This window comes from Piliocolobus tephrosceles, chromosome 1 (assembly GCF_002776525.5).
Source record: "Piliocolobus tephrosceles isolate RC106 chromosome 1, ASM277652v3, whole genome shotgun sequence".
Classification (NCBI taxonomy): Eukaryota; Metazoa; Chordata; class Mammalia; order Primates; family Cercopithecidae; genus Piliocolobus; species Piliocolobus tephrosceles.
Window position 1 is genome coordinate 6,047,584 of NC_045434.1, and position 25,808 is coordinate 6,073,391.

The 25,808-nt window shown below is 42.1% G+C and overlaps 1 protein-coding gene across 1 annotated transcript in view; it reads left to right on the plus strand.

The window, feature by feature from the left end:
* The first annotated feature begins 16,689 nt into the window (after nt 1-16,689).
* Nucleotides 16,690-25,808, plus strand: part of PLD5 (phospholipase D family member 5) — a 422,250-nt gene continuing 413,131 nt past the window's right edge. The window contains exon 1 of the mRNA XM_023216268.1: nt 16,690-16,878. Coding sequence (XP_023072036.1) covers nt 16,690-16,878 — 189 coding nt within the window. The remainder of the gene's footprint in view (nt 16,879-25,808) is intronic.

Consider the following 25,808-nt stretch of genomic DNA (forward strand, 5'->3'; position numbering starts at 1 on the left):
GGTGGCACTGCTTGCAATAGTTCCATTGTCTCCTCTCTTTTACTGATTCTCCTGCATAGTGACAGGCAAGGTGGATGCTATGGCTATTTAATATTCTTATCAACAGCATAATAGCCCAGAGAGTATCTGTTCTCTTGTTCATTTTCATAAGGAACAAATCTTTTAGCCAGATAAACAACATGCTGGTTTCTACCCACATCTATGCAAAACATGAACTAATGTTTTGATGAAATAGGATTGTTGCATTGTAATGAAGTAGGAAAATGAGCCACATTTATCTCTTCTTTCTTCTCCCATATGTAGTAGTGACTGGTGTATCATTAACAACCAACTCTGAGGGTGATGGAGAGAAGACCTGATTTGTAGTGTTTGCTGATTTCCATGGTGTAAATAATCTCATCGTTGCTGATTTCAAGTTTCCAACCTGAAGTCACTGAATGTGGCATTGGGAAGACATGTGCACAGCTGGCTCCAGCACAACACTGCCTACATGGTTTACCAAACTAAGTGAATAAGATTCTACAAGGAAGGCCAGGTGTGGTGGCTCAGGCCTGTAATCCCAGTACTTTGGAAGGCCCAGGCAGGCGGATCACCTGAGGTTAGGAGTTCGAGACCAGCCTGGCCAATGTGGTGAAACCCTGTTTCTACTAAAAATACAAAAATTAGCCAGGTGTCGTGGCACTTGCCTGTAGTCCCAGCAACTCAGGAGGCTGAGGCAGGAGAAATCGCTTAAACCCAGGAGGTGGAGGTTGCAGTGAGCCGAGATCATGCCATTGCACTCCAGCCTGGGTGACAAGAGGGAAACTCTGTCTCAAAAAAAAAAAAAAAAAAAGATTCTATGAGGAAAACATCTCTAGAATTGGAACTCTAATTTCCTCATGATTGAGTCCTGACTTGGCAAACTATTACATTCAAACTAAGATAAATGAATTACTTACTATGATATGATCATAGTGAGTATTAAATTTTTGATATGTATGTCCTGTCCAAGTGGACCATAATGCTATGATTACCTCTAAAAATAAGTGAAGTGCTACCACTTAAAGCTGACCTCACACTGTCTATATTCATACATTATTCTGTGCTTTCCTGATAAGTTACGAAATTAGATGTTTGTGTAGCTCTTTTGGTAAATGATTGTAATTTCTTAGGTGTCGTTTGTATCCCCATGGGGACGCTAAGATAGAAGCAATATAATCTAGCAGGGAATCCCTTTTGAAATATTTTTACCAAAGGAATTTTGTTGAGTCTCTTAAAATAATTTCATCTCCCTTTCTCTGGATAGCCTGCCCATGGAGTTCAAATTGCTAACCTGAAGGTCTGCAAATAGGAACAAGAAGACAGGCAGAGGCAAATAAAAAGAAATGATTTATCAGTGAAAAGAAAGATCTTCAAAAAGTTTTCTAAGCTTTGGGACTTGAAGGAGACAGTGAAAGTCTTGAGGTTTAAAATCCTCAGATTCCTATATTAGTTCTAATAATATCAAAAAGGAGAGAGAAAGAGAGAGACAGAGAGAGAGAGAGAGAGAGAGACAGAGAGAGAGAGACAGAGGACTGGGGGTGGCGGACAGAGGGAAAGAAAGAGAGAGACCTATACATCTAAGAAAGAGCTACTCTGAGAGACTGAATATCTTTAAGTGATAAGCTCGTTCCAGGCATATAGTCTTATCTTTGTTGCCTTTTTCTTTTAGACAACCGTCTTCATCCCTTGAGTTATTTCTAGGAAGCTGAAGCAGAGTCTATCACTCCCTTCAGTCAACCTAACATAATGTAAAACATCATCTGATATCAATCATGAAATTGCGACTGCTCTTCTCACCTTTTTCTCTCTTCCTCCTCCCCCTGCATGTTTTATGTTCTATAGAGAATAGGATGTACAACAGCAACTTATCTCCACACTGAGTCATGGTGTATGCAGCTATTTGAAATAGACATACTGCACTCTTTTCCATCCCTACCAGCTGGGAACTTTCACTTCCTTTCTGTTGCAGGATATCAGCTCTCACCATGATGACTGTTTTCTCTCCTTTCTTAGCGCTAAGGGCACAGGAAGTGCAGCAGGAGAGGTAAAGAAGGCTAACATTCTGCCAGTACCCTTCCATCTCCTGAGAGAAATGAGATGGCACAGGCAGAGGAATAAGGTGTCTGGCAGGACAACAAGGTGGTAGTAGAACTTTGTAAGCAACTCAGTGTCTTGGTAAGATGGTGATGTCTTTCTGTTCTTTAATTCGTGGTCACACTCTGGCAGCAAAGTTCGTAATCCTGCATCTCCTGATCCTGTAAGCACAGACATGTAATTGCCACGTTCCCATCTTATTCTAGAGTACACTCTTGGTTTCCATCGTTTTATTGCAGCCCATGGGTGTTGTTTTCTTTTCCTTTTTTTTTTTTTTGTGCTCTTCTTGTGTTTTTTTTTCTATTCAAAAAGCACAAAAGGTGATACTCACTTTTCTTTCTCTTCCTAGTCAGTTCATACTTTAGATAAATGTAATAGGAGGGGGAGTATTTAAGATAAAGCCAGGGGAGGCTGGGTGCAGTGGCTCGTGCCTGTAATCCCAGCACTTTGGGAGGCTGAGGCAGGCGGATCACCTGAGGTCAGGAATTCAAGACCAGCCTGGCCAACATGGTGAAACCCCATCTCTACTACAAAAAAAAAAAAAAAATAGAACCAGGAGAGAGAATTCCCCAACTTTATTTGACAATAATTTCCAATGACTTAAAGCATGATGCAATTCTTAGGACTTTGCAGAGTAGCTGGTTGGTGAAAACAAAAAAAAAAAAGGGCTTCCTGAGTAAATTAATAAAAGGATACCCCAAAAGTAAGGCATTTCAGCTTTACTACCTGGACCTCTCTTCGTTCTACCACAGAGAGAGATTTCCTCTGGGTCTCCTTGGTGCTGGAGGAGCAGGGGGAGATAGGCTCTGCTTTTTCGTGACTTCTTGATGGGGGTTATTACTTGAGTGTGATTAGTACTTTTGTCTATATTTGCTCTTTGGCTGTATTTCTTGAGAACTGGAGATATTTGGCTATTGCAAACCACTTAACTGTTCTCAGCTCTACCAAGGTATTAGCCCAGGCTGGTTGTGCCTGTTACCTTGTCATTTGTTGTTTCCTGATGTGCCAAGGAAATGAATGGATCAATACAAATATCTGTGCTTTTGTAACCAAGGCTGATGTAACAAAAAGGAAGCTTTCAGTCAAGGGAATGAATACTTCCTCCTGAGCGATGAGGGAAAAGTCACAATAGGACTGAGACTGGGTTTCCCAGTTTAGGCTTGGATTATTCCAAGCTCTCAGTTGGGTGGCATCAGTGGACAGTCGAGACATTTTGTTCAGGAGCATATGGAGGAGCCAGTTGCCCTTACATACTTTGCCCAGTAACTACTATTTTAGAGGAGGGGGAGTTTCTAGCATATCTGATGGAGCTATCCAATTGTGCATGGTAGACTAATAGGTAAAAGCCATGTTAAAATATAAAGTACTAGGCCGAGGCGGATGGATCACGAGGTCAGGAGATGGAGGCCATCCTGGCTAACACTGTGAAACCCCGTCTCTACTAAAAAATACAAAACAAAATGAGCCAGGCGTGGCGGCGGGCGCCTGTAGTCCCAGCTACTCGGGAGGCTGAGGCAGGAGAATGGCGTGAATCCGGGAGGTGGAGCTTGCAGTGAGCTGAGATCGTGCCACTGCACTCCAGCCTGGGCAACAGAGTGAGACTCCGTCTCCAAAAAAAAAAAAAAAATATATATATATATATATAGTACTATTTCCATGAACGTCATTATCCATACTATTTCTGATGATAATTATAATATAATATGCCCTGTACTTCAGGTAAGGGCTTTTCTTTTCTAACATAGAAAAGATGTTGCCAGATATCCTTGTTGACTTTACACCTGCTTATGGCTGAAGGCTGAGGGTGATGTCTTAGGTGTTCCTGACACACTGATTCACAGTGAGAATTGAACTGATTCTCTGCTAAGTCCCAGAGAAAGCGTTAACATTGAGTGGAGACTACAAAAACATAGATCCTCCTTGGTGATAGTAATAGGCACTTGGTATTCAAAGCCATTCTCACAGTTGGATTGACACTCTTGCTAGTGTATTTTAAGATTTATGTCCCTGTACAGGGTTATGGTGTTGATTATATTGCCCTTGTATGGACTGTGTAACCTTGTGAAAATTGGCTATCTCAGCCAAGAAAAGCACAGGACAGATCTCAGCTGTTCCCAAAATGTGCAAGTGAAGGCAGGGCCCAAACGATTGGAGACAAATCATCAGATAAAAAGAACACACAAATATCTTTGTCCAGGGAGATTGCTTATGCTTTCGTCTTTAAAATATAACATGGGGATGAAAACACACTCACGTATATGTGATATCTGTATTTTTAAGAGATGAGAAGGTAGATATAGTTAACACTTGGGATTATGTGGCATTTGTCCTATGCAAACCCTCACTTTATGACAGAGTACATGACATGGACCGTTTCCGCTGCACCATGAGAAATGCTTGCATGGCTGTGGCTGCCATCTTCCAGCAATTCCTGGCCAGAAAACAAAACCATTCCTTAGTGGATTCAAATGAAAAATGAGAACATGACCAAGAGGATATACTGGAGGAGAACAGAGCTGGACTTATGCAAAAAGCATGCATGACAACACATGTTTATACTCTTCAAAGGCTGAGCTCCTCATTTTGTCAAGCTGAAAAAAAATCACTATTAGAACATTTGGATATGGTTTGTTAGAAAAATAGACACTGACACTTTTTTTCCCCTGCATTGAGTTACTGAGTTGCAAAAATATGAAACCATTTGGGACAACTTAAATAAAATAAAGATTAGATAGGCATTCTTTCCCAAGGTCAATACTCAAGGCCAGTTGTTAGCTAAAGTGTGATGTTTGCAGAAACTTCTGTCAGACCTGTGATTTCAGCAAGCAAGCAATTTGGGACAGTCTTTGATAGCTGGGGTCCATCTAAATCAAATAAGTGATATCCTGGTAGAGAGGGAATATTTTTAGCCTGGGGCATTTGGGTCATGTCCTATCAGTCACTATTTTGGCGAGATCCCATTGGTCATGGCATGTAACATTTGACTTGGCAGGAATAGCGCTTGGAAGAAATTTTACATGTTGGAAATAAATTTTTCCCTGCTTAATATGTCTTCTTCCCTCCCTTCCCTTCTTTCTTCCTTCTTTTCCTCCCTTCCTCTCTCTGTCCCTTATTTTCTTTTTTTCTTTCCTCACTTTGATAAATCTCTAAAGCGGAGAGGAACCTGCTATTAGAACCACACAGGGTTTTCAGACCAGTGTGGGCAAATATGTTTGAGAGGAAGTTTAATAAGACTGAATGTTTGACCAGGTGCGGTGGCTCATGCCTGTGATCCCAGCACTTTGGGAGGCCGAGGTGGGTGGATCACTTGAGGTCAGGAGTTTGAGACCAGCCTGACCAACATGGCGAAACTCCATCTCTACTAAAAATACAAAAATTAGCCAGGCGTGGTGGCGCATGCCTACTGTAATCCCAGCTACCAGGGGGCACTGAGGCAGGAGAACTGCTTGAATGTGGGAAGCAGAGGTTGCAGTGAACCAAGATTGTGCCACTGCACTCCAGCCTGGGCAACAGAGTGAGACTCTGTCTGAAAAACAAACAAACAAACAAACACCTGCATGTTAAATCCTGCTGTAAAGCCTCAGAGAGCCAACGAAGACATTGTTCGAGGGTAATTCCACAGATGCTGAGCATGCCTGAGGTGATAAATCACCCTCACAACAACCTATTTCAAAATCAGTTCTTCTTCTTTCAGTATTAGCCCATAACGTACTTCTAAACTAGATCAGAAAAGGCAGAGAATTCACTGAGAGGTTAGGGAGACCAGGTGGCGAGGAGTTATCAGGGGAAGGGTTGTTTTCTTCAAATTATTTCACACCCTTGAGGGGTCTTTAAGAAAACCAGTTTGGAAACATGACTGCTGATCCTGGAAGTGTGGGGGAGGGCACAGAATCTGGGAGCTAATGTATTTCTGGGGAAGTCTAGAGTTGGAAAGATGGTGTTTCCTCTTGAAGAACAAAATATCAGGGCTATACTAGAAAGGTCTGCACATCCAGAGTCTGGGGGACAAAGGTAACTGATCTTACGGGCTACAAGTGCTCCAACTAGAGGGTTTCTGGTATGGATCATCTTGGAGAGATCTTCCCTAAGGATCCTGGTTGGAGGGTGAAGTGACCCATTAGAGGGACGGATCTGAGGAGGGGTGCTGAGAGGAAGTGACAAGCAGTCAGCCTGAGTGGACATCATCAACATGAGCAGAACAACAGGAGAGAGACCCTTAGTGCTGGAGAGATCTCTGCAGAACCTCCAAAGTACCCCATGGGAGGAAAAAATTAGCCTTTGTTATCTGCTATACTCAAAGAGCATTGGGGCCAGACTACCATCCCGTCAAGGAAGATTTTTCTTCTCTCTTACCCTTACTCCCCATGGCAAACGCTGTGATATACAACAGAGACTTCTTTTCGGGAAAGAAAGACTTATTCCCCCCAGGTTTTAGGAGTGCTGCTGGAAGATGGCCCTCAGCCTTTAACTTTCTATGGGGGATTGCCTCAGCTGAAGAAAATTGCTTTGCCCAATGTCACAGCTGAAGCGAGCAGCTCATTCAATGACTGATTCACATAGAGGACAAATGAATTCCCAGTCCCTCATGCAGGGCAACTCTGAAGGCCCACCCTAGCTCCAGAGCTCTCTGTGGAGTCATCTGAATGAAGCTTTTGTCAGATTGCTCAGATTCTCCCTTAGTCCCATCCCTTCCCCACGTGTTGGTCCCCAAAGCACTCCTTGCACATCTATCTCCATCTCAGCGTCTGCTTCCTACAACACTGCAACCTGCAGCACTCCTCACCCTGCACCTGGTCTGCAGGGGCCACATGCTGCAGTCAGTAGATGGTGGAGGAGACAGAGCACCTCCGTCTCCCACTGCAGGTTCCTAAGTCGAAAGCAGACCTCCCAGGGGGAAGAAGAATCTTTCAACTGCATGTGATTCTTAGACTGGACCATTTAAAATTAAAGGCTTACCAAAATGAACTACGAGACAGGTCAGATCTTTCATGAGCAGGAAACAAAAGGTCCACAATGTGAGTTTAATGGGGAGCATGTGCACAACTGCTTTCCATTAATTCATTTAATGAACTGATTACAGTAGCATACATTATAAGTTTTGAAATCCATCCTGGGTTTGAGTCTGAATTCTGTCACTTACCCTTATGTGACCTTGAGCAGTTCACTTCACCTCTTGAAGCCACAGTTTCTAAACTATGAAATGGAGATGGTGGTAGATTGCTGTGAGGATTAAATGAGAGTGTATGAAAAGCTTTGAGCACAGCATCTGGCGTGGAGTAAACATTCAGACTTGGTCTCCTCTTGAGTAGCTTCTATGGTTTCTGCCTATGCATGGCTCTCCTGGAACAGGAAATGTGCAGACAATATCTCAAGTCAGGCTCTGTCTCTTCTCATGGATGAGTGCAAGAGAGTAAATCATAAAGAGAGCTTATATAAATCTCATACTATTTTATTTTTCATGATAAAATTGTAAATGGGGGCAATGATTCTTCACAATTTCAATTGGCTTGTTGCAATCATATCTTTTTAAAAACTGTTTTATGGCAACTTGTATTCAATTTACTGGACCCACTTATCAGCAAAGCCAGCTTTTCTCTTGCAATTACTTAGCAGATTCTTACTTGGCTGATGATATCTGACCAGGTGGGGTCTGAAAATTTTGTTGATTTGTGTTCTATCCTCCCTTTCTTTCCTAGCTGAGTTACTGGTTTAGCGATACGTGAGTCTTCCAGTCTCTCCCACGTGCTAAAGGACCCCTTGGCCAGGTTTTCTGGTTGTCACTTGTTCCTCCTCCATTGGCTTCTCCTGCCCTCGTTTTTCTGATTTCTCTGCTGAAATTTGTAGTCTCTCCTATCCATGACTTGGGGTGAACTCAATGATCTCTGACGAGTGCTAAGTCAAAGAGCTTTCTTCTTGGAAAGCCTAAAACTTTTGGTTGCCTTTCTCACATGGTACATGCATTGACTTTGACACTCTTGTGTCAAAATTGTAGGAGGTACACATGTTCCGCTAACCATAGATCTAGCAACTAGTTTAGTATAATTCAATTTCTTTGTGTCAATAAAAATCAAGTTGCACAATCTTTGGGAATAATCCTAAGTACACTTACGATTTAGTATATTAGAATTTTACTTATGTATCTATAGTAGTCAAATAAATAATTGGCCAATTGACTAACAGAATTAAAAGGGAGAGAAATGGCATGCCCCTTTCACTATGGTGTTAAATGTAGCATATTCCACACATGCCCCTTCGTAATAAAGAGACTAAAGCCTACAGAGTTCAATGTATCATTCTGAAGCTGGGAATATTACTAAATTATAACCCTACATCTAAGTGAATATCAGTCCCAGCTGGTCAGTTTCGGGAAAGACGCCCTGAGTATGTATCTTGTTCCACAGTGATACCTTAGTCGCATCAAGTAAATTAGTATCTCTTTTTTAAAGACAGTCTTTGTATTTTATGTTTAACTCTGTTAAGCAACTCTGAGAGCCAACTTCCTGCTTAGTGACTTTTCCCAACCACTTTGACCTGCCTTCCCAAACCAGCTTGCATATCTCAAATTCTGGGAATGTGTGTTTTTCAACAGCATAAAATGCTGTCTCGACAGGGAACTATTGATTTAGCATTCTTTTCTGCACCATTAATCTTAACATTTGATCATAATCTTATGCTACTCCTGGTCTCATTAGAGTTTGTCTATTTATAGAACTGCAAATTCCTCTTTCTCAGCATTTATGATTTCGCAGAATTTTGAACCCTCATGGCGCTTATAAAATCTTAAATATACACGAGAAACTCAATATTTGTCAAGTTGAAATTTTGAGTTTCCATTTAGCAAAACCAAACTTTGTCTTTTTGCTAAGATCATCGAAATGTGTAGCTGTATTTTCTTTTTAGAAGCTTATTCCCATTTGGGTAATTTTCTCCAGTATCTTCTCCCCAGCTGACCCTTCACCCTAGGTTCCCCTGCACCTATAGCTATGTTACAACTATACTTGTAAGCTTCTCCAAAAAGATCAAGCTGAAATAATTTTTAATCTTGTTTTGTTTTATTTATCTTGTGTCTCCATGGCCTAGCACTCATCAACTGCCAAGATGAATGATTTTGGAAAAAATAGGAGTGGTCTGAGCATAATTGGAGGAGAAATGTTAAAAGAGGAAAATGAAAGATATTTAGTGTGCCTCTTCCAACTCTATGTATCAATTTAATAGTTTTTATAACTTGAAACCAATCTATCAGGTTGACATGTTGTCAGGCAATCTTGGTTCATGACAGGTTAACTAATTCTTCATCTATTATTTATACTCTGCCTACATTTAAAAATCAGCCATTGGAGTGGCTTAAAGTAAAAACAAAGACCAGAAATATAACATCATTAAGATGAAGACAAGAACTAGAACCATGAATCAGGAAGGAGGAGGGGATCACTGGCCTACAAAACCTAAAACCAAAGAAAGTTCTAGCAACCAAGTATATAAATGAACTCTGAGCTTTCTGAATTTCATTGCTAGGAAATGAGTATGTCACATTCTGTCTTCAAAAGATACTGTATAGTGTACAGAAGCTATCAGTAGCTTGAACAAAGGTTGAGATGGTGCACACTGGCTTAGATTTAAGTTATTTGCTGTAGAAAAATGACTCTCATTGTCAGGTATGTTGAAGATCTAAGGAGTCACTGCATTTCTCTTTAGTATAAGTGAACACATGGTGATGTCAGAGGTGTTACATAGTTTTATGGCATGTACTGTACAAAAATAACAACCTGGATTCTTTAAAAAGAAAGTAAAAGAAAAGCATGACCACTGTTACAGTCAGAGTCTGTTTTACCTGGATGTCCAAATGCAGTAAATACACATCATTCTCATATCACTTGACTTAAGGTTAGGTTTCAGTTTCAAAAATGTAGGCATGAGTAAGAATTACGGTGTGGCTTATCTTATCTTTAGATATTTCCTTTTTCACTGTTGAGTTGCACATACTTTATGCTGGGTACCATGATTGATACATAAAAGATCACCTCAGATAATCGAAGTGGAATTTAGATTTCAGGGTGATTTTGAAGTGTTCTCAATTCCATGGCTGTGAGCACAAAGGTCAAATGTAGTGCCAATTTAGGCAACTGTCTGATTCATCTAATCCATCTACACTGAGTCAGGAGAATTCAGATTCTTTTGTTGCCTACCAGAAGCTTTTAGTTGCGCTAGACCATTTCAACTATCCATTTTTTACTTATGTATTCTTAGGATAGCCATTTTCTAATTCTCTGTGTTGATGTGATGGATCTCTCCAAGGCTCCACTGCAAGGCCAAACCTTGTGACCAAACCATAGCAACTTGACAGATTCAATTAGGTAAAACAACTTGGTTGAGTCCCCACGGTTGGTTGTCAACTGAGCCAACACTAGAACCAGAGTTTCTAACTCTTAGAAATATCCATCCCAGTGCAGGCCAGGCGTGGTGACTCACGCCTATAATCCCAGCACTTTGGGAGGCCAAGGCAGGTGGATCGCCTGAGGTCAGGAGTTTGAGACCAGCCCAGCCAATATGGTGAAACCCCATCGCTACTAAAAATACAAAAAATAGTTGGGTGTGGTGGTGGGCGCCTGTAATCTCAGCTACTCAGGAGGCTGAGGCAGGAGAATCGCTTGAACCCAGGAGGTGGAGGCCACGGTGAGTTGAGTTTGTGCCACTGCACTCCAACCTGGGTAACAAGAGCGAAACTCTGTCTCAAAAAGAAAGAACGAAAGAGAAAGAGAGAGAGAGAGAAAGAGAGAGAGGGGGGAAGGAAGGAAAGGAAGGAAGGAAGGAAGGAAGGAAGGAAGGAAGGAAGGAAGGAAGGAAGGAAAGAAAGGAGGGAGGGAGGGAGGGAAGGGAAGATCCTAGCGCCATCTGATTTGGTTCTCCTTGTGTAAGTAAAATAGGACCCTCAGCCTCACAGTATAAACCCACTCTACCAGGATCTCACTCTGGGGGCTAGTTGCCCTCTCCCTCTCCTCCCCAGTTCTCTCCAGGTCACTGCGGGGGCTCTCAGCCCAGCAGAGATGTACCCAAGCAAGACCATGCAGTTTGGTGTTGTGTAAAGGCATTTAGACTCGAGCCACCCTGAGTTTCAGCCATAGTGTTACCCCTTGGTCCTTGTGTCTCTTGGGCAGGTCACTCTTTCCGGGTCTTTGTTTCCTCATCTATAACATAGGGACAGCTCTGTTTACTTGGCAGGATTTTGTGAGAAAAGAAATGACATAATGCCTTTGAGGACCAGCCCACACAGTGACTGGAGTAAGTGATCAAACAATGAGAATCTTTAGTCTAAAGTAAGTTTGTACATAGATAAGTTAACTTTATTAAAAATGTAACATAACATTTAAAAAACCTTCACTGCCATTTTATAACTAACCAATAATAACTACTTGGCTAAAGAAAATACTGTAACATAAAAGACCCTTCTCATATTAATGCTTATATAGTCTTCAGAAAACATTTTCAATCTGGGACTACTTTAATTTTGTTCTACTGGTGTTAAATTATTCAATTTTTCTACAGAAATAATCCTGTAATTAACATATGTGGTTAGGAAAGTCATGCTGGTTTTAGCTGCTGAATCTATTTCTTGACAACAAAGAATAGAGCCATTCTTGGGTCAATGATTTTATATGGTCTTGCATAGTATAAGGGTAATTGAAGAAGACATAAAGCATGCTGTTAGGGAAGGTCTAAGTATTACATGTTTTATTATTCAGTAGTAAACCTTTGGCAAAATGTAGTAATACTTGGCAACAGTACACCTATGAAAAATACAACTTATAATTGCTAAGAAGTATATATTTGAGATTTTTTGCTCAGACATGGTGAAAAAAGAAATCCTTCATTGAGAGTCAATGAACCTGGCTTTTAGACCAGACTGTGTGACTTATACGGCTTTGGGCAGGTCACTTAACCTCCATGAGCTTTGGTTTCCTCCTTTCAAAAGATGGAACTGATAGCAAGTACCAAGACTACTTTCAGATATTTTTCCATGGAGTAAATGTGATACGTGCTACAGATGTAACTATTGTGGAAATGCAAGGTATTATCATTACTCTGAAAGGTTTAATACAATACTCCCACTTACTTCTTGATACTTTTGGTCTTAAGTTTTATGACAATGCAAAGTGCCTAATTCAGACAATATTAACAATTCCTGGTCAATGACATCTGTTAAGTTTAGGTTTGAATTCAATACATATTGATGGCTCATATGTGTTTTACTTGAGTATTCTATATTGTCTGAAGGTATTGTATAACATACCAGTGGCCACTTAGGTAAAGTCTTTAGAATAAATATAAACATTAATGAGATGCAAATTTGTAGCTGAGTGCAGTTTCTGTAATTAATTAGAAGCAATGAAGATTAATTGATATAGCTGCTAATGAAAATAACTTATTAGAATGACATAAAGAATATTTCTGTGCCTGAAAGTTCTAAGAACAGTAACACAGGACTCTATGGTTTATACACAAGTTTCTCATGTGTTATACCAATTCATCCCTGCAGCAATCACTTGAGGTAGCAATGATTATTCCCCACTTACTGGATGAACTTGAAGGCTATGGAAATATAACGAAAACCATGAAAGTCACAACTTAATAATGGAAGGATCTAGTACTAAAATCTAAATATTTTAATGTCGAATCCAGTGTTTTTCAAAATAAAGAAGCAAAAACATGTTGCCAAGTGTTAGCACCCATTCCGTCATTATTCACCATAGTTTATTGGAAGCTTATTATATGTAAGGCACTAACAGCAAGGTAAAGAATCAGGAGTGGTCCCAGCTCCCAAAAAACCAATGGGCTAGTAGGACAGATGGTTCATAACACCTACGTTGCATTCAGAAAATGTAATGGCTATGAAAATATACCGGAAAAAGTGCTGCGGGAGTTAATGTAGAAATTCAGTATTACTTATACATTTCAGTAATATTTTTGGTGCAACATTCTCATATTATACATGGCCATCTTCAGAAATACTATTTTTCTTCCCTACAACAGTTTCAGTTGGGTTCAATTTTATATGAAATAGTCTCTTGAAGGTCAACAAGTGAGTTCCATATTACAGTCATAAATGATGAACTTGGACAAGAATCCTAGATAGAAAATAATTATGAATAAGTCTGCACCCAGATTTATTTGAACTTGTTGGGTTCATTTAGTCTGGCACTGTATACCAAGTAAGTTAAATATGAAATAAGTATGAAACTGTAAAAATGTATACTTTGACTAGTTTTTTGATCATAACAAATATGATCTATGAATTAATTATAATGCACAATTTAGTAGTGTGCTGTCATATATATGCCACCAGTGTACTCTCTTCAAAAAATGGAGATTGGCCGCGTGCAGTGGCTCACGCCTGTAATCCCAGCACTTTAGGAGGCCGAGGTGGGTAGATCATTTGAGGTCAGGAGTTTGAGACCAGCCTGGGCTACATGGTGAAACCCAGCCTTTACTAAAAAAAAAAAAAAAAAAAAAAAAAAAAAAAAAAAAATTAGCCAGGCGTGATCGTGCATGCCTGTAATTCCAGCAACTTGGGAGGCTGAGGCATGAGAATTGCTTGGACCTGGGAGGTAGGGATTACAGTGAGCCGAGATGGCGCCACTGCACTCCAGCCTGGGTGACAGAGCAAGACTCCGTCTCAAAAAACAAAAGTAGCACCTACTGCAGTCACTATGTATACTCCTATAAAGGTATAGTTTAAACAAAATCTATTCAGTTTGAAAACCTGGCACAATATGGAGCCCATTTGTTTAAATTCTTGTACAGTAGCACAGTTCATTACTACCCTGAATTGGATATCCATCACTTGTCAAGGTTAGGATATATCAAATACCTAATCTTATAGAGCAAAAGGCAGAGGTATTCTTTGCAGAAGGGCAATAATATATTTCTATTAACAATATTATAAAAGACTACATAATTGTTTGTCGTCATTTAAATTGTGTGGTTATACTTTAAAGAAAGCATAAGCTATGAAGGCTAAACTTTAATAGTAAAAACTTGGGGACAGTGAATAGTAGGGCAAATTGTAATAATAAAAAAATCAGATCGTGCCTGTAATCCCAGCACGTTGGACCGCCGAGGTGGGCGGATCCCTTGAGGTCAGGAGTTCAAGACCAGCCTGGCCAACGTGGTGAAACCGAGTCTCTACTAATAGTACAAAAATTAGCTGGGCGTGGTGTCGCGCCCCTGTGGTCCCAGCTACTCTCCTGCTGAGGCAGGAGAATTGCTTGAACCCGGGAGGCAGAGGTCGCAGCGAGTCGAGATGGTGCCACTGCACTCCAGCCTGGTGACAGAGCAAGACTCTATTTCAAAAAAAAAAAAAAAAAAAAAAAATCAGAGATACTATACAATGGAATGTATAGTTTTTACAGCCTCCTCTCCTCTCCCCTCCCCTTCCCTCCCCTTCCTTTCCTTTTTGACAGGGTCTTGCTCTGTCATCCAGGCTGCAGTGCAATCTTGGCTAACTGCTGCCTCCTCTTCCCAGGCTTCAGCCATCCTCCCGCCTCAGCCTCCTGGGTAGCTGAAACCACAAATGCGCACCACCACGCCTGGCTAACTTATTTTATTTTTAGTGTGAGGGCCAGGCTGGCCTGGAACTCCTGGGATCAAGTGATTCTCCTGCCTCCTCCTCCCGAGGGGTTGAGATAACAAACCTGAGTCACTCCGCCTTCACAGCTTTTCAATTTGGTTCATATCCTTGTTTTGAAGTGTAATTTCTGCTTCTGCTTCAGTTGCTTCACTGGAAAGGAGGGTTAATAACATCTGTCTTGCAGGATAACGTGAGCCTTAGAGATAGCCCACAGGTCAGGGCATCTATTACACAACATAGTTCAGCTCCTAAGAAAACTAACCTAGCACAACCAAAACGTGTGTATTTGTGTTTAGTTGTTTCATCCCCATATTGACTGTGCACAGGATTTTATTTCAACTACTATTTTTATTATAGCACTTTTTTAAATGGAGACTTTGAAAAGATATGAAACACAATCCCTGTCCTCCTAAAAGTTTGTGACATCCCAGCCAGAATGTCTTTGAAATCGTCATCCAAGCAGGGCGGTTCTGCTAAGGGCTAGAGAGCCTTCAGTTTACCCTTGGCAACACCCTCTAAAATTCCCTTATACCTCTCCAGCTTCCATACACTTCCCAAGCTTTTAACCAGACACGAGACACCCTGAACACTAGCTGTTTAGCATTTAGATAAAACCAAAACATGTTTCGAGAGGTTGACTCCAAAGATAGCAAAAGATAAAGAGATTTAAGATCTAATCACGAACATGCCACCTTCTTCCTAATAATCATCACGCTTGGCTGAGCCCCGAAGGAAAAGCCCGGACCCTAGGGGCCTAGAAACAGAGGAAACAAACAAATGCACAGCAGTTGGGCCACGTCCACCTAAGGAACAATCACTGCACAAGCGGAGCGTTGCAGAGGAGCCATGGATCACCCTCCCAGGATCAGGCTGGGTGCGGCCCCGGGAACCTGGTTCTAGGTGGTCACCGAGGGCTGGGGGGCAACCGGTCCCGTATGTCTGCCCAAGGGGCTACTGCCCCGGGGCGCATTTGCATCGCCACCTCTTCGGATGAAAGGAGCGTGCAAGCTCCAGAAAACACATGTCTCTCGGCTGTTTTCTGGGGGGAATGCTGGGCACCGTCTGCTCTAAGTCCCTTGGGGTGGGAAGTTAGTGAACTTTCGGAATGGGGGAAGGCGCAGCCGAAGCGAGCCGGGGGCAGGGTGAGGGGCGCCGCTGGATAGAGACGGGGGAAGGGCGGAGGTGGTTTCCTGAGTGTCTCCCTCCGGAGCCATCCCCGCGCTCAGCCAGTAGGAGGGAGGAGGCGCGGAGACGGCGCTCACTGCTCCCCTCGCCTGCTGGCTTTCCAGTAAAGATGCGACCGGGAGAGGTGTAGCCGGCTCGCGAAAGGCGGGTGCGGAGCGGGAGCGCGGCCGCCCGGGCCTGGGCGCGGCGGGAGGGGCGGCGGCCGGGCTCGCAGCCCTCGGCCCCGCGGCGAGCGGCGGGCGGCGGCGGCTCCTCACTGCACCAACCTGCGGGCGCGGGCTGGCTGGGCCAGCCGCGGCCCCTCCCACCGCACCCCACCCCCGCCGCCGCCGCCGCCCCGGGAGCCGGCCCGGGTCCCAGTCGGTGCCGCAAGGAGCCGGCGAGCGGAGCGCCCGCTCGGGACCGCAGCCGCCGGGCGACGTCGCCGCCGCACCGGGCACTTCTGTCTCCTGGGAGCAGGCTCCCCTCCCTCCCTGTCCCCTCTCGTTCCCCTCCGCCCCGTCCGTCCCCCTCCGCCCCCGCCCCTGCCCGCACCTCGCCCTCCCTCCTTCCACCCCGCCCCTCCCGCGATCGCCCCCTCCCGCCCGGCCGCGCTCCCCGCTGGCGCTCAGCACCCGGCGCTCCCCGCGCCCGCTGGCTCCTCCAGCTCCGTCTCCAGCTCCACCTCCGGTTCCCGCTCGGCCTCCCGCTCGCCCTCCGCGCCCGGCTCCCCGCGCGCCCGTCCCGAGTCCGCTGCTCGCCGGCGGCCGCCCGGTCATGTCAGGATGGAGATCCGGCAGCACGAGTGGCTCTCGGCCTCCCCCCATGAGGGCTTCGAGCAGATGAGGCTCAAAAGCCGCCCCAAGGAACCCTCCCCAAGCCTGACCCGAGTGGGCGCGAACTTCTACAGCAGCGTCAAGCAGCAGGACTACAGCGCCAGCGTCTGGCTCCGGAGGAAAGACAAGCTGGAGCACGTAAGGGCGACTCGCTCCCGGGGGCCTCGGCCAGGCACCTGCCGCATGCACCCTCCCCGTGGTGGTGGCATGAGTGCGCGCGGGGCGCGGGGCGCGGGGGCCAGGCGAGGGGATCCTGGCAGGCGCCCACGTCCTAGGTCGGATTCGGGGGCTTCTCTGCCTGCCATTTCTTGCCTTAATGACCGGGCTGCGGGGAGGGGAGGACAGGTTCCATTTCAGGCTCTTGGTCCCCTGCTGACCCGACCTGCCCACCTGCGTCTCCCGGTAGGGTTCATTTGCACGGGGTTCTTGGGGTGCCTGTGCAGGATGAGCAAGAAGGGGAAGTGCCACCAGCGTGGCTCTGAGCAACCCGGCGTTGCATGGTAGTGGGCTTTAGAGCGGCGTTTGCCCGCGTCTTTGGGGGCTGTTTTACTCAGTCCAGAAACTAACAAATTAACAAATGGGTAAAGTTGGCGCCGCTAGCGACCAGCGTGGACCCGCGCACAAGCCATTAGAGTTTCCTGCAGAGTGTCCGCTGGGATGAGCAGTTGGCGATCCTCTCTACTTGAGCCCAACTAGGGAGAGATTTGCGCGTTGCAAGGAGAAAGGCTAAAAACGAATGGATCCTCGGGCTCCCCAGAAATCCTCCGCTCTGGAGGGTGGGAGCCGGTGAGAGGGGACCTCTGTTCCCAAGGAGTGCCTACTTCACGCGAAGTGAATTGGCTCTGGAGTTGAGCTCCTAAGGCTTGCCATTTTGAAAGAAAGAAAGAAAGAAAAAACCTTCTAAAAAGGCGTTTAGTGCATCCACAGTTTCAAATCTGATCCATCAGCATATTCTTAAACCAAATGTTAAAATTAAACTAAGAGAATTATCTCAAGAGTGCAGCACAACTAGCTAAGGAGAAGATGCTATTTCTCCCTGCAGAGCTGCAGAATCCAAATTGAGTCTGCTAATGGAATGTGGAGGTTTCCTTGTATTTGGGTCAGAACGCCAACAATGATAAAAAAGATAAGACCAAGAACTCCTGGAAGTCACTCATTTCCAACTGCTGCACCAACCTGCATCCCATCTGCCCCCCAGAGCGTTCCTCCTGGGCTCTGCAGCACCAACAGGCTTCTTTCCAGGAGGAAACACGCAAAGAAGGGGCATTTCTCTATTATAATAATCTGAAAGGAACGTCTGTGCCTGCTTTCTGAGGGCCTGATGAAGTCACTGAAAGCTCTAAAATGAAGCTTTGAGTTGGGTAACAGCACTGTTTTGTGTGTGGAGAGCCATTTGCTAATGTCAAAAGGATGCCTCATATCCTTAAGACCATGGAAGTCGCTGAAGATTTATAGGATGGCAAGCTGTTTGAAAGGCTACAGTATCCATTAAACATGCCCGCTCCAGAATTAGTGAAGGGGCTGGTGGTGTAAATTAGTTTAAAGGGGGCAAACAGCAACTTTATGTATTACATGCAAAGAGCATGTAATCAACCGATGATGTGGTTGATTTTAGTATCATGGTTAACGGTCTAGCCTTGGGAGGGTGATAGAACTTATCTTCTTTTTAGTTTCACTCTGAATGTGTGCTCTTTTGCAGTTTGTGCTTTTGGCTGGTCTATTTCCTTTATTCTCTTACTGAAAATCAGTAGTGCAGCCTTCTATGACTATGTCTTGAGTCATGAGTGGTGCACGCATTATACTTAAATGCTTTCTCATTTTTAGATTTTCATTGAAAGTATCAAGTGAGCCATGTGAGCCATGGCAGCCTCACCTTTCTGCATGAGTATGGGATACTCAACCTCCTCTGAGGATTGGAGACCAGGGAAAGGAAGACGTGGTTGTTTGAAAGCCTGTGAGCGTCGATGCTTTCTTCTTCACTCAGATGCTCCAAAAGAGAGCATTGCATTCATTTTTTAAAAATCACTCTCCTCATTTGATATTTAAATCAGTGTAGCATTTGTTTTACTTTTTCAACTACATTTAATGAGAGATGCATATATCTATTCTGATGTTTTTCTCTACACCCCCTTTCAACTAGAAAGGGGACTTTAAATAAATTTCTTGGTGATATCCTCTTGCTCCTTTGAAATATCCACAAATATTTTTAATGAATTAATATTAATAAAAGTGCTATGAAAATTTAAATTAGTATACAAATGTAAATTTTATTTGAATTCAAGAGCTAGGTATTTATAATATATGTCATGTTGAATGCACTATGATATTTCAGGTAATTTGACGGTAATTGCTAATAGAAATTAATGTTTGAGATGTCAAAAACCTATAACAAATGTAACCTGGTATCATTGTTACAGAAAGCATGAAAATGTATTGTTGACTTCATGGTAAACAACATTCTGAACATATGTGGCACCTTCTGATTCATACGTTGCGGGGATTAGGATGAGTGTGTCATGTGAAACTCAAAGGAGATATATGGCAGTTTAAAAACACCCTTCTGGTCTGTCTAATCAAATGGATGGCCACTTTTTCTATTATGTTGGAAAAAATAAATTAATAATTATGATGGAGATCATATTCCTGAAAACAGCCTACTCAGTTATTTTGCTGGTGCTTTAAAAGCCAGTGTAAGTATTAAGGAAATAAATAAGTTATGACTTCAAATGACACACATATTTGGTCATCATAATAACAGAATTTCCTGAAATGAAATGTGGCAATGTGTGGGCTCTGTCCAGAATTCAGAGGGACAGATTGATCTGAAAGTCAAGAATGTGATATAAAGCAGGCAACTAAAGAATGGATTTCCACCCACTTTGCTAAAAGTGAGAATAATTTATTTCTTCTTTTCTGATTTAAAGGCTACTGGACCAATTCTTAGCTTGGACAAGAAAAAAATGACCCGAATTAGTTGAGGATTGGAATCAATCTTTAAATATGGTTCCTATCACTGGTTGGTCGACACTTAAGATGAATACTTACTAAGAAATAAATGTATACAGGGAATCATTTCATACTAAAATAATGAATTAGAAGCTGTGAGGAAGTCATGTTTTGTTACAAGAATGCTGGACTTTGAATTCCACTTGGAAATTTCACGAAAAAGTAAAATTGCTGGCTATACACAGAATGTTGTGTTACTAGTTACACATAATGCTCTTGGTTGTTAAAATCTTTTGTTTCCCATTCTGCTTCCTAATGTCTAGAACTCTGGAAGGCATTAGGCTTGGGAAACAGTGGAAGTTCTGTTATCTGTAGAATCCTGTATTTACTTTAGGTCTAATGTCAAAGTGAAGGATTCTGGTCCAGCAAAGCAAGAGGAGCAAGGGACCACTTCTAGACCCTCTAATCCACCCCTGCTCTTGCAGCCGCCCTAGGACTGGCTTGCTTTGGAGGTAACCATTTAATAAGATATGACTATCCCAGAGGATAACATGGCATTAGGCTGGCGTGCTTTGGTGCTATATGCTTTTTTGAACACTTTTCTTTTTTAAAGGGGGAGAGATGCAAAGCCCACTCTACTTTGTTGCCTGGTTTTATGCCAGCTACACTGTACAGAGGTTTCCTGGTGCTATTTATGAAGATGGAGATGCCTTATGTTCTCTCCTGCTTATTCAATTAGCTCCTGTCAAAGTGTGGTTAAGCGTAGGGGCTCTGGTGAGAGGGACCTGGGTTTAGACTTTGATTTCATTTCTTATTAATTCTGTGGGCAAAGGGCTCACAGTTACCAAGATGCACAACTGTGTTCCCCCTGAGAGAAGTCACTGGTTTGCCGTAATGAAACAAGATAGTCCATGCCTGTACTGCAGGAACGAACATTCTCCAAATGTCAGAGACTTGGATACCACAAAAGTATGCTTTCCACCTCACATATCTCACCTGTGCCTGTTGGCTGGGGACCATCCTCATCTTGGTTGCCTTGCCCGATGGAAGCTCCATTCTGATATTTTTTGTGGCTGCCACAGCAGCTAAAGAGCAGTTGGAAAATCATGTAATGATTTAGGTTCTCAATGCTTCCACTCAGAAATCATCCATTCATATGACTCATGTGTATTGGCCAAAGAAAGGTTCATGGTCAAGGCTCACTTCAAGAGTAGCACAAGGGGATCCAACTAAGACCCAGAAGAAGGAGAACATCTGTGACCAACTCTCACAAGACTGCTGCAGCATACAAAGCGCTTAGCGCAGTGTTTGGCCTGGGTTAAATGCTCAACACACAATAACTGTAGGTGTAATGACTTCTCAGGTGCTGCCTGGCACTTGGGCTGAGTCCTCCCACTCCACCCAAAGAGCTTCCAGATTTCAAATTTGAGATCAGCCTGCATGATGAGCCTGGACGTTAAGTGAGTAGGTCCTTTGGTCGGCAAGGCTGGCTCACTCCTGGCCTGTTGTGCTGTCTCTTTGCCTGGCTTCCCATCCATCCTCTCGGGACCTGACTCTTCCTGGCTAGTGGAGCCCTTGCTTGCTCCCTGGCTGGCCATTCTGAGGCTGACTTTTCTGGTTCTCACTCTCTTACCTGGTCCCGCTAGCAGAGACCAACTCCTTGTCCTGTCTCCAACCTCTGCTTCTCTTCCCAACTTGTGCTGGTGGAATTAAGTCAAGCAACATTTCATTTATCTGCAAGATGTCTCAGAAAGTCCATTTAAAATTGAAAGAGAAAGCAGAAGACAGATTTGGTAAAGCATAAAAGCAGAATCCTTAATGTTCACACTTGTAGTGAGCCGTAGTATCTTGGTTTATTTAGTAAGTGCCTCACACTTAAAAAAATGATTGTCTCCTCTAAGTGTGAATTTGCACCTGCTTAAGTAGAGTTTATGTTACCAGTGAATAGTAAATAAATGCCAAGTGCACATTTGCCTCCTGGAATAAATTATTTACACGAGGAGCAAAGGATAAATGGATTGGAGCACACTTGGTCACAGTGGTCTAGGCTCATATTGTGTAATGCCATTTTTGTCCCACGGAGCAGATCCATGAAAATACTGTACCCCACAGAGTGGATCCTTAAAGTGCCAGAAGACAGCCTAAGGGAATGAATCTTCAAAATGTTCCATTAAAAATCCAACAAACACACAGTCTGGCAAATGCTTAAGAACATAACATTTACTGGGATCATTCCTGTGGTTTTAGATAAACAACATAGGCAAGCTATAGGTACAGGCAGGATTCTCTGCCTCCAACTCATCAGTCAAGACATGAAAGTTTAGATGTCTCGTGAGTGTCTTCCAGTGGATCTCAGGGCATGTCTATCACTGTCCTGGTCACCACTACAGTCAACATATATCCACCCACTAAGGGACTTCTCTCACTGCAGGTTGACATTGCAGTGTCTTTTGAAGAATCTTTGGTTTCTTTGAACTCTCTTGGGTGTGGCTTGACTTATTTTAAAATAATGATAGGGACATATCATATTTAATATATTTAATTTAAGAAGCACTGGATGATTGCATTTAAGGTTTCTTTTTCATCTCTTCTTCCATATAATAGCTACATGCCAATTTCTGGCTAGTTTCTCTAAAAGTTTTTACTTCTTTCTATAGACTTCCATAACTATCTCAGGTTTAAACTTAAGTAACAGTTTTTAGTTCTTCGCCAAATAAATCTGATGAGTCCTTTGAACTTCTGGGACATGGCAGTAGTCGTAATAAGTTACGTTCTCGTACTGAATTGACTGATAGATGGCGTAGTTAGACATGCGTGGAGTCTGTGGCAAGATCTCACACCAGAAGTGTTGCTTAAACTGTATATATTGAGGACATTAAAATTACCCAATTGCCTAAGATTCATACCTGCACAGACTATGGGCTAAAAGTTTAGGGTACAATGTAAATGTTGAGGTGCAGTTGAAAGGTCAAACCGTGGTTGTTAAGAGATAGCCCTTTTAACCAAAAAAGCACATTTAAATTGTTCTTAGAAAGAGAGAAAAATGAGCCCAATTTCTAAAATCACAAACCTAGTCCTTATGAAAGAGAGGAATTAAGTGAAGAATGAGGCAAACTTTCACAGGTAGCCTTATCTGCGTTGGAAAATCTTACTGTGCCTGACAGTTGAAGTCAGCCCAAGTTGAACTACCTGCCTGGGCATCATGGGACTGGATGTCATGACCATTGGGTGATAAATATATTTCCTTATCCTACCGAGTAGGCAATGAGTCTTGTGTTTCACTGACTTGAGCTATTACTGTGCTCCTGCTAGTATGTTGTTAGGTCTGATCCAGCAATAACATGAGGAGTTAAGTTGAGAAGATGGGACTCATTGACATAAAAAAAGTACCAACTGGTAAACTCATCTGTCACCAGATATTTACTGAGTGGCTTTCACGTGAAAGATACTGTGTTAGGAAGCTCTGAGGTCTTTAATTCAACAAGCACTTATTTGACATATACTGTGTTATTAACAATGTTATTAAGTACAAAGACCAGTGCAGGGTCCCTTCCCTGAAGATGTTTAAAGTTGTATAAACAGAGTTACAATATAATTGCAGTGTTATGATTAAATAGAAAAATGCAAACTATTAATAGTATAAGAATACTGCCTTCAAGGGACTGGTTGTTTAGATGATATAGTTTAAAAAAATAAGCAATGGATTCTGTCATACATAATGATAATGTATCATAACAAAATTCATTTTATTCTAGTAATGCAAAGTTGATATGAAATTTGAAAATCAATTACTATATTTTATCATATTAATAAAATAAAAGAGTAAGACCATACAATTATCTCAATAGAGGAAGCAAAAGGATTTGATGAAATTGTGTGCCCATGCATGATACAATTCTCAACGGACAAGAAATAAAAGCAATCCTTACTATTCTGATAAACAATTTCTTTGAAAAGAATCACGGTTAATGGTGAACTATTGAAAAATTATCTGTGCGGATTGTGAGTGAGACAGAGATGTCCATGGTCATCGCTTCCTGTTAGCGTTGTACAGAAGTAATAGACAATACAATAAGGCAAGGAAAGCAAATAAAAATATAAAAATATAAGAATTGAAAATGTGTAATGACATTGTCACTGTTAGCAGACAATATGATTGTGTACATTTGAAAATACAAAAAAAAAAAAACCTGTAGATATGCTTAATGAATTAATACTGTCACTGGATTTATCAGGACCACTGGATTCAAAGCCAATATGCAAAATTAAGTTATTAGAAATTCCAATCTAAAACTTAAAAAATTGCCATTTACATTAGCATAAAAATATCAAATACTTAGGAATAAATTTAATAAAATCTGGTAAGACCTCTTTTTAATTCTCCCCTAAATTGACCTATAGAGTGATCCATTTCCAATTAAAATGTCAACAAGTTTGTGTGTGTGTGTGTGTGTGTGTGTGTGTGTATTGAAAAATGATTCTAAAATTCATATGGAAATGCAAAGTGCCAACAACCCAAGACAATCTTTTAAAAGAAGAACAAAGCCTGCTTCCAAGTATCAAAACTTACTCTAAAGCTAGATTAATTAAAGCAGTGTGGTATTGGTGCAAGGATAAAGAAATAGATCAATTGACAAACTAGACAGTGCAGAAACAGACCTGTGCAGATATAGATACTTTATTTATGATAAAACTGACTCTGTAATGCAGTGGGACAGAGATCATCTTTCCAGAAAAGGGTGCTGGGTCAATTGTATATCCACATTAAAAATACATATTCATTTATGTTTTAATATGAATCAGTTTAATATGAGTTGTAAACCTAAATTGGAAAGTGAAATAATGAGGCTTCTAGAACAAATATAATAATAAAAAATTTCTTCATTAACTTGACTAAGGAAAAATTTTGAAGCTGTTTTAATAATCCTAATTTATTAGATTAGTAAACTGGACTATATTAGAAGTGCTCTTGTCCATAAAATATTTGATTAACAGCATGAAGGACAAGTCACAAAGTAGAAGGATATATATATACATACATATATATAATTTACTTTAGAAGAATATATTTTTAACACACACTCTGACAAAGAGTTTTAATTCAGGATATGTAAAGAGCACCTACAAATCAATAAGAAGAACATAGACAGCCCAACAGGAAAGTGAGGAAGACACTTGAACAGGAACTTCACAAAAGAGGATAGCCAGATGGGCAGTAAATGCATGAAAAGGTGCTTGATGTCATTAGTTATCAAAGAAGTAAAAATTCACACAAATTTATACACCATTATTCAAACACAAGAATGGCTAAAATTAAAATAAATAATTGACAGTGACCAACGTATCGATGAAAATGGGGAGCATGTGTAGCTCTCATAACTTCTCGTAGGACTTCATTCATAGCTGCTTTGGAAAACTGTTTGCAGTGTCTACTACATTAAACACATCTTTTAATATTTTGACCTATAAAATTTAAATTCTATGTATATATCAAATAAATGTGTGCTCAGGTTAATGGAAGACATGTACACAAATGCTTACTAAAGCATTATTTTAGTTGTTCACAGTAGGATGCATCCCTAATATCCAACCATAGTTGAATGGACGATATATCGATATATTGTAGCTTATCCATACAGTGTAATACATTGAGCATTGAAAAGAGATTATATATCTATTGCATCTGCATGCAATAATGTGGATGACTCTTTCAGGCATAGTAATGAATGAAAGAAGACAGACATAGATAGTATGATTCCATTTATGTCAAAAAGCAGGCAAAGCTGGCCAGGTGTGATGGCACACGCCTGTGATCCCAGCACTTTGGGAGGCCGAGGTAGGTGGATCACCTGAGGTCAGCAATTTGAGACCAGCCTGACCAACACGGTGAAACCTCGTCTCTACTAAATACAAAAAAATTGGCTGGGTGTGGTGGCACATGCCTGTAATCAAAGCTAGTTGGGAGGCTGAGACAGGAGAATTGCTTGTACCTGGGAGGCTGAGGTTGCAGTGAGCCGAGATCGCGCCATAGCACTCCAGCCTGGGCAACAGTAGTGAAACTCCTCTCTCTCTCTCTCTCTTTCTCTCTCTTTCTCTCTCTCATTCACTCTCTCTCTCACCCA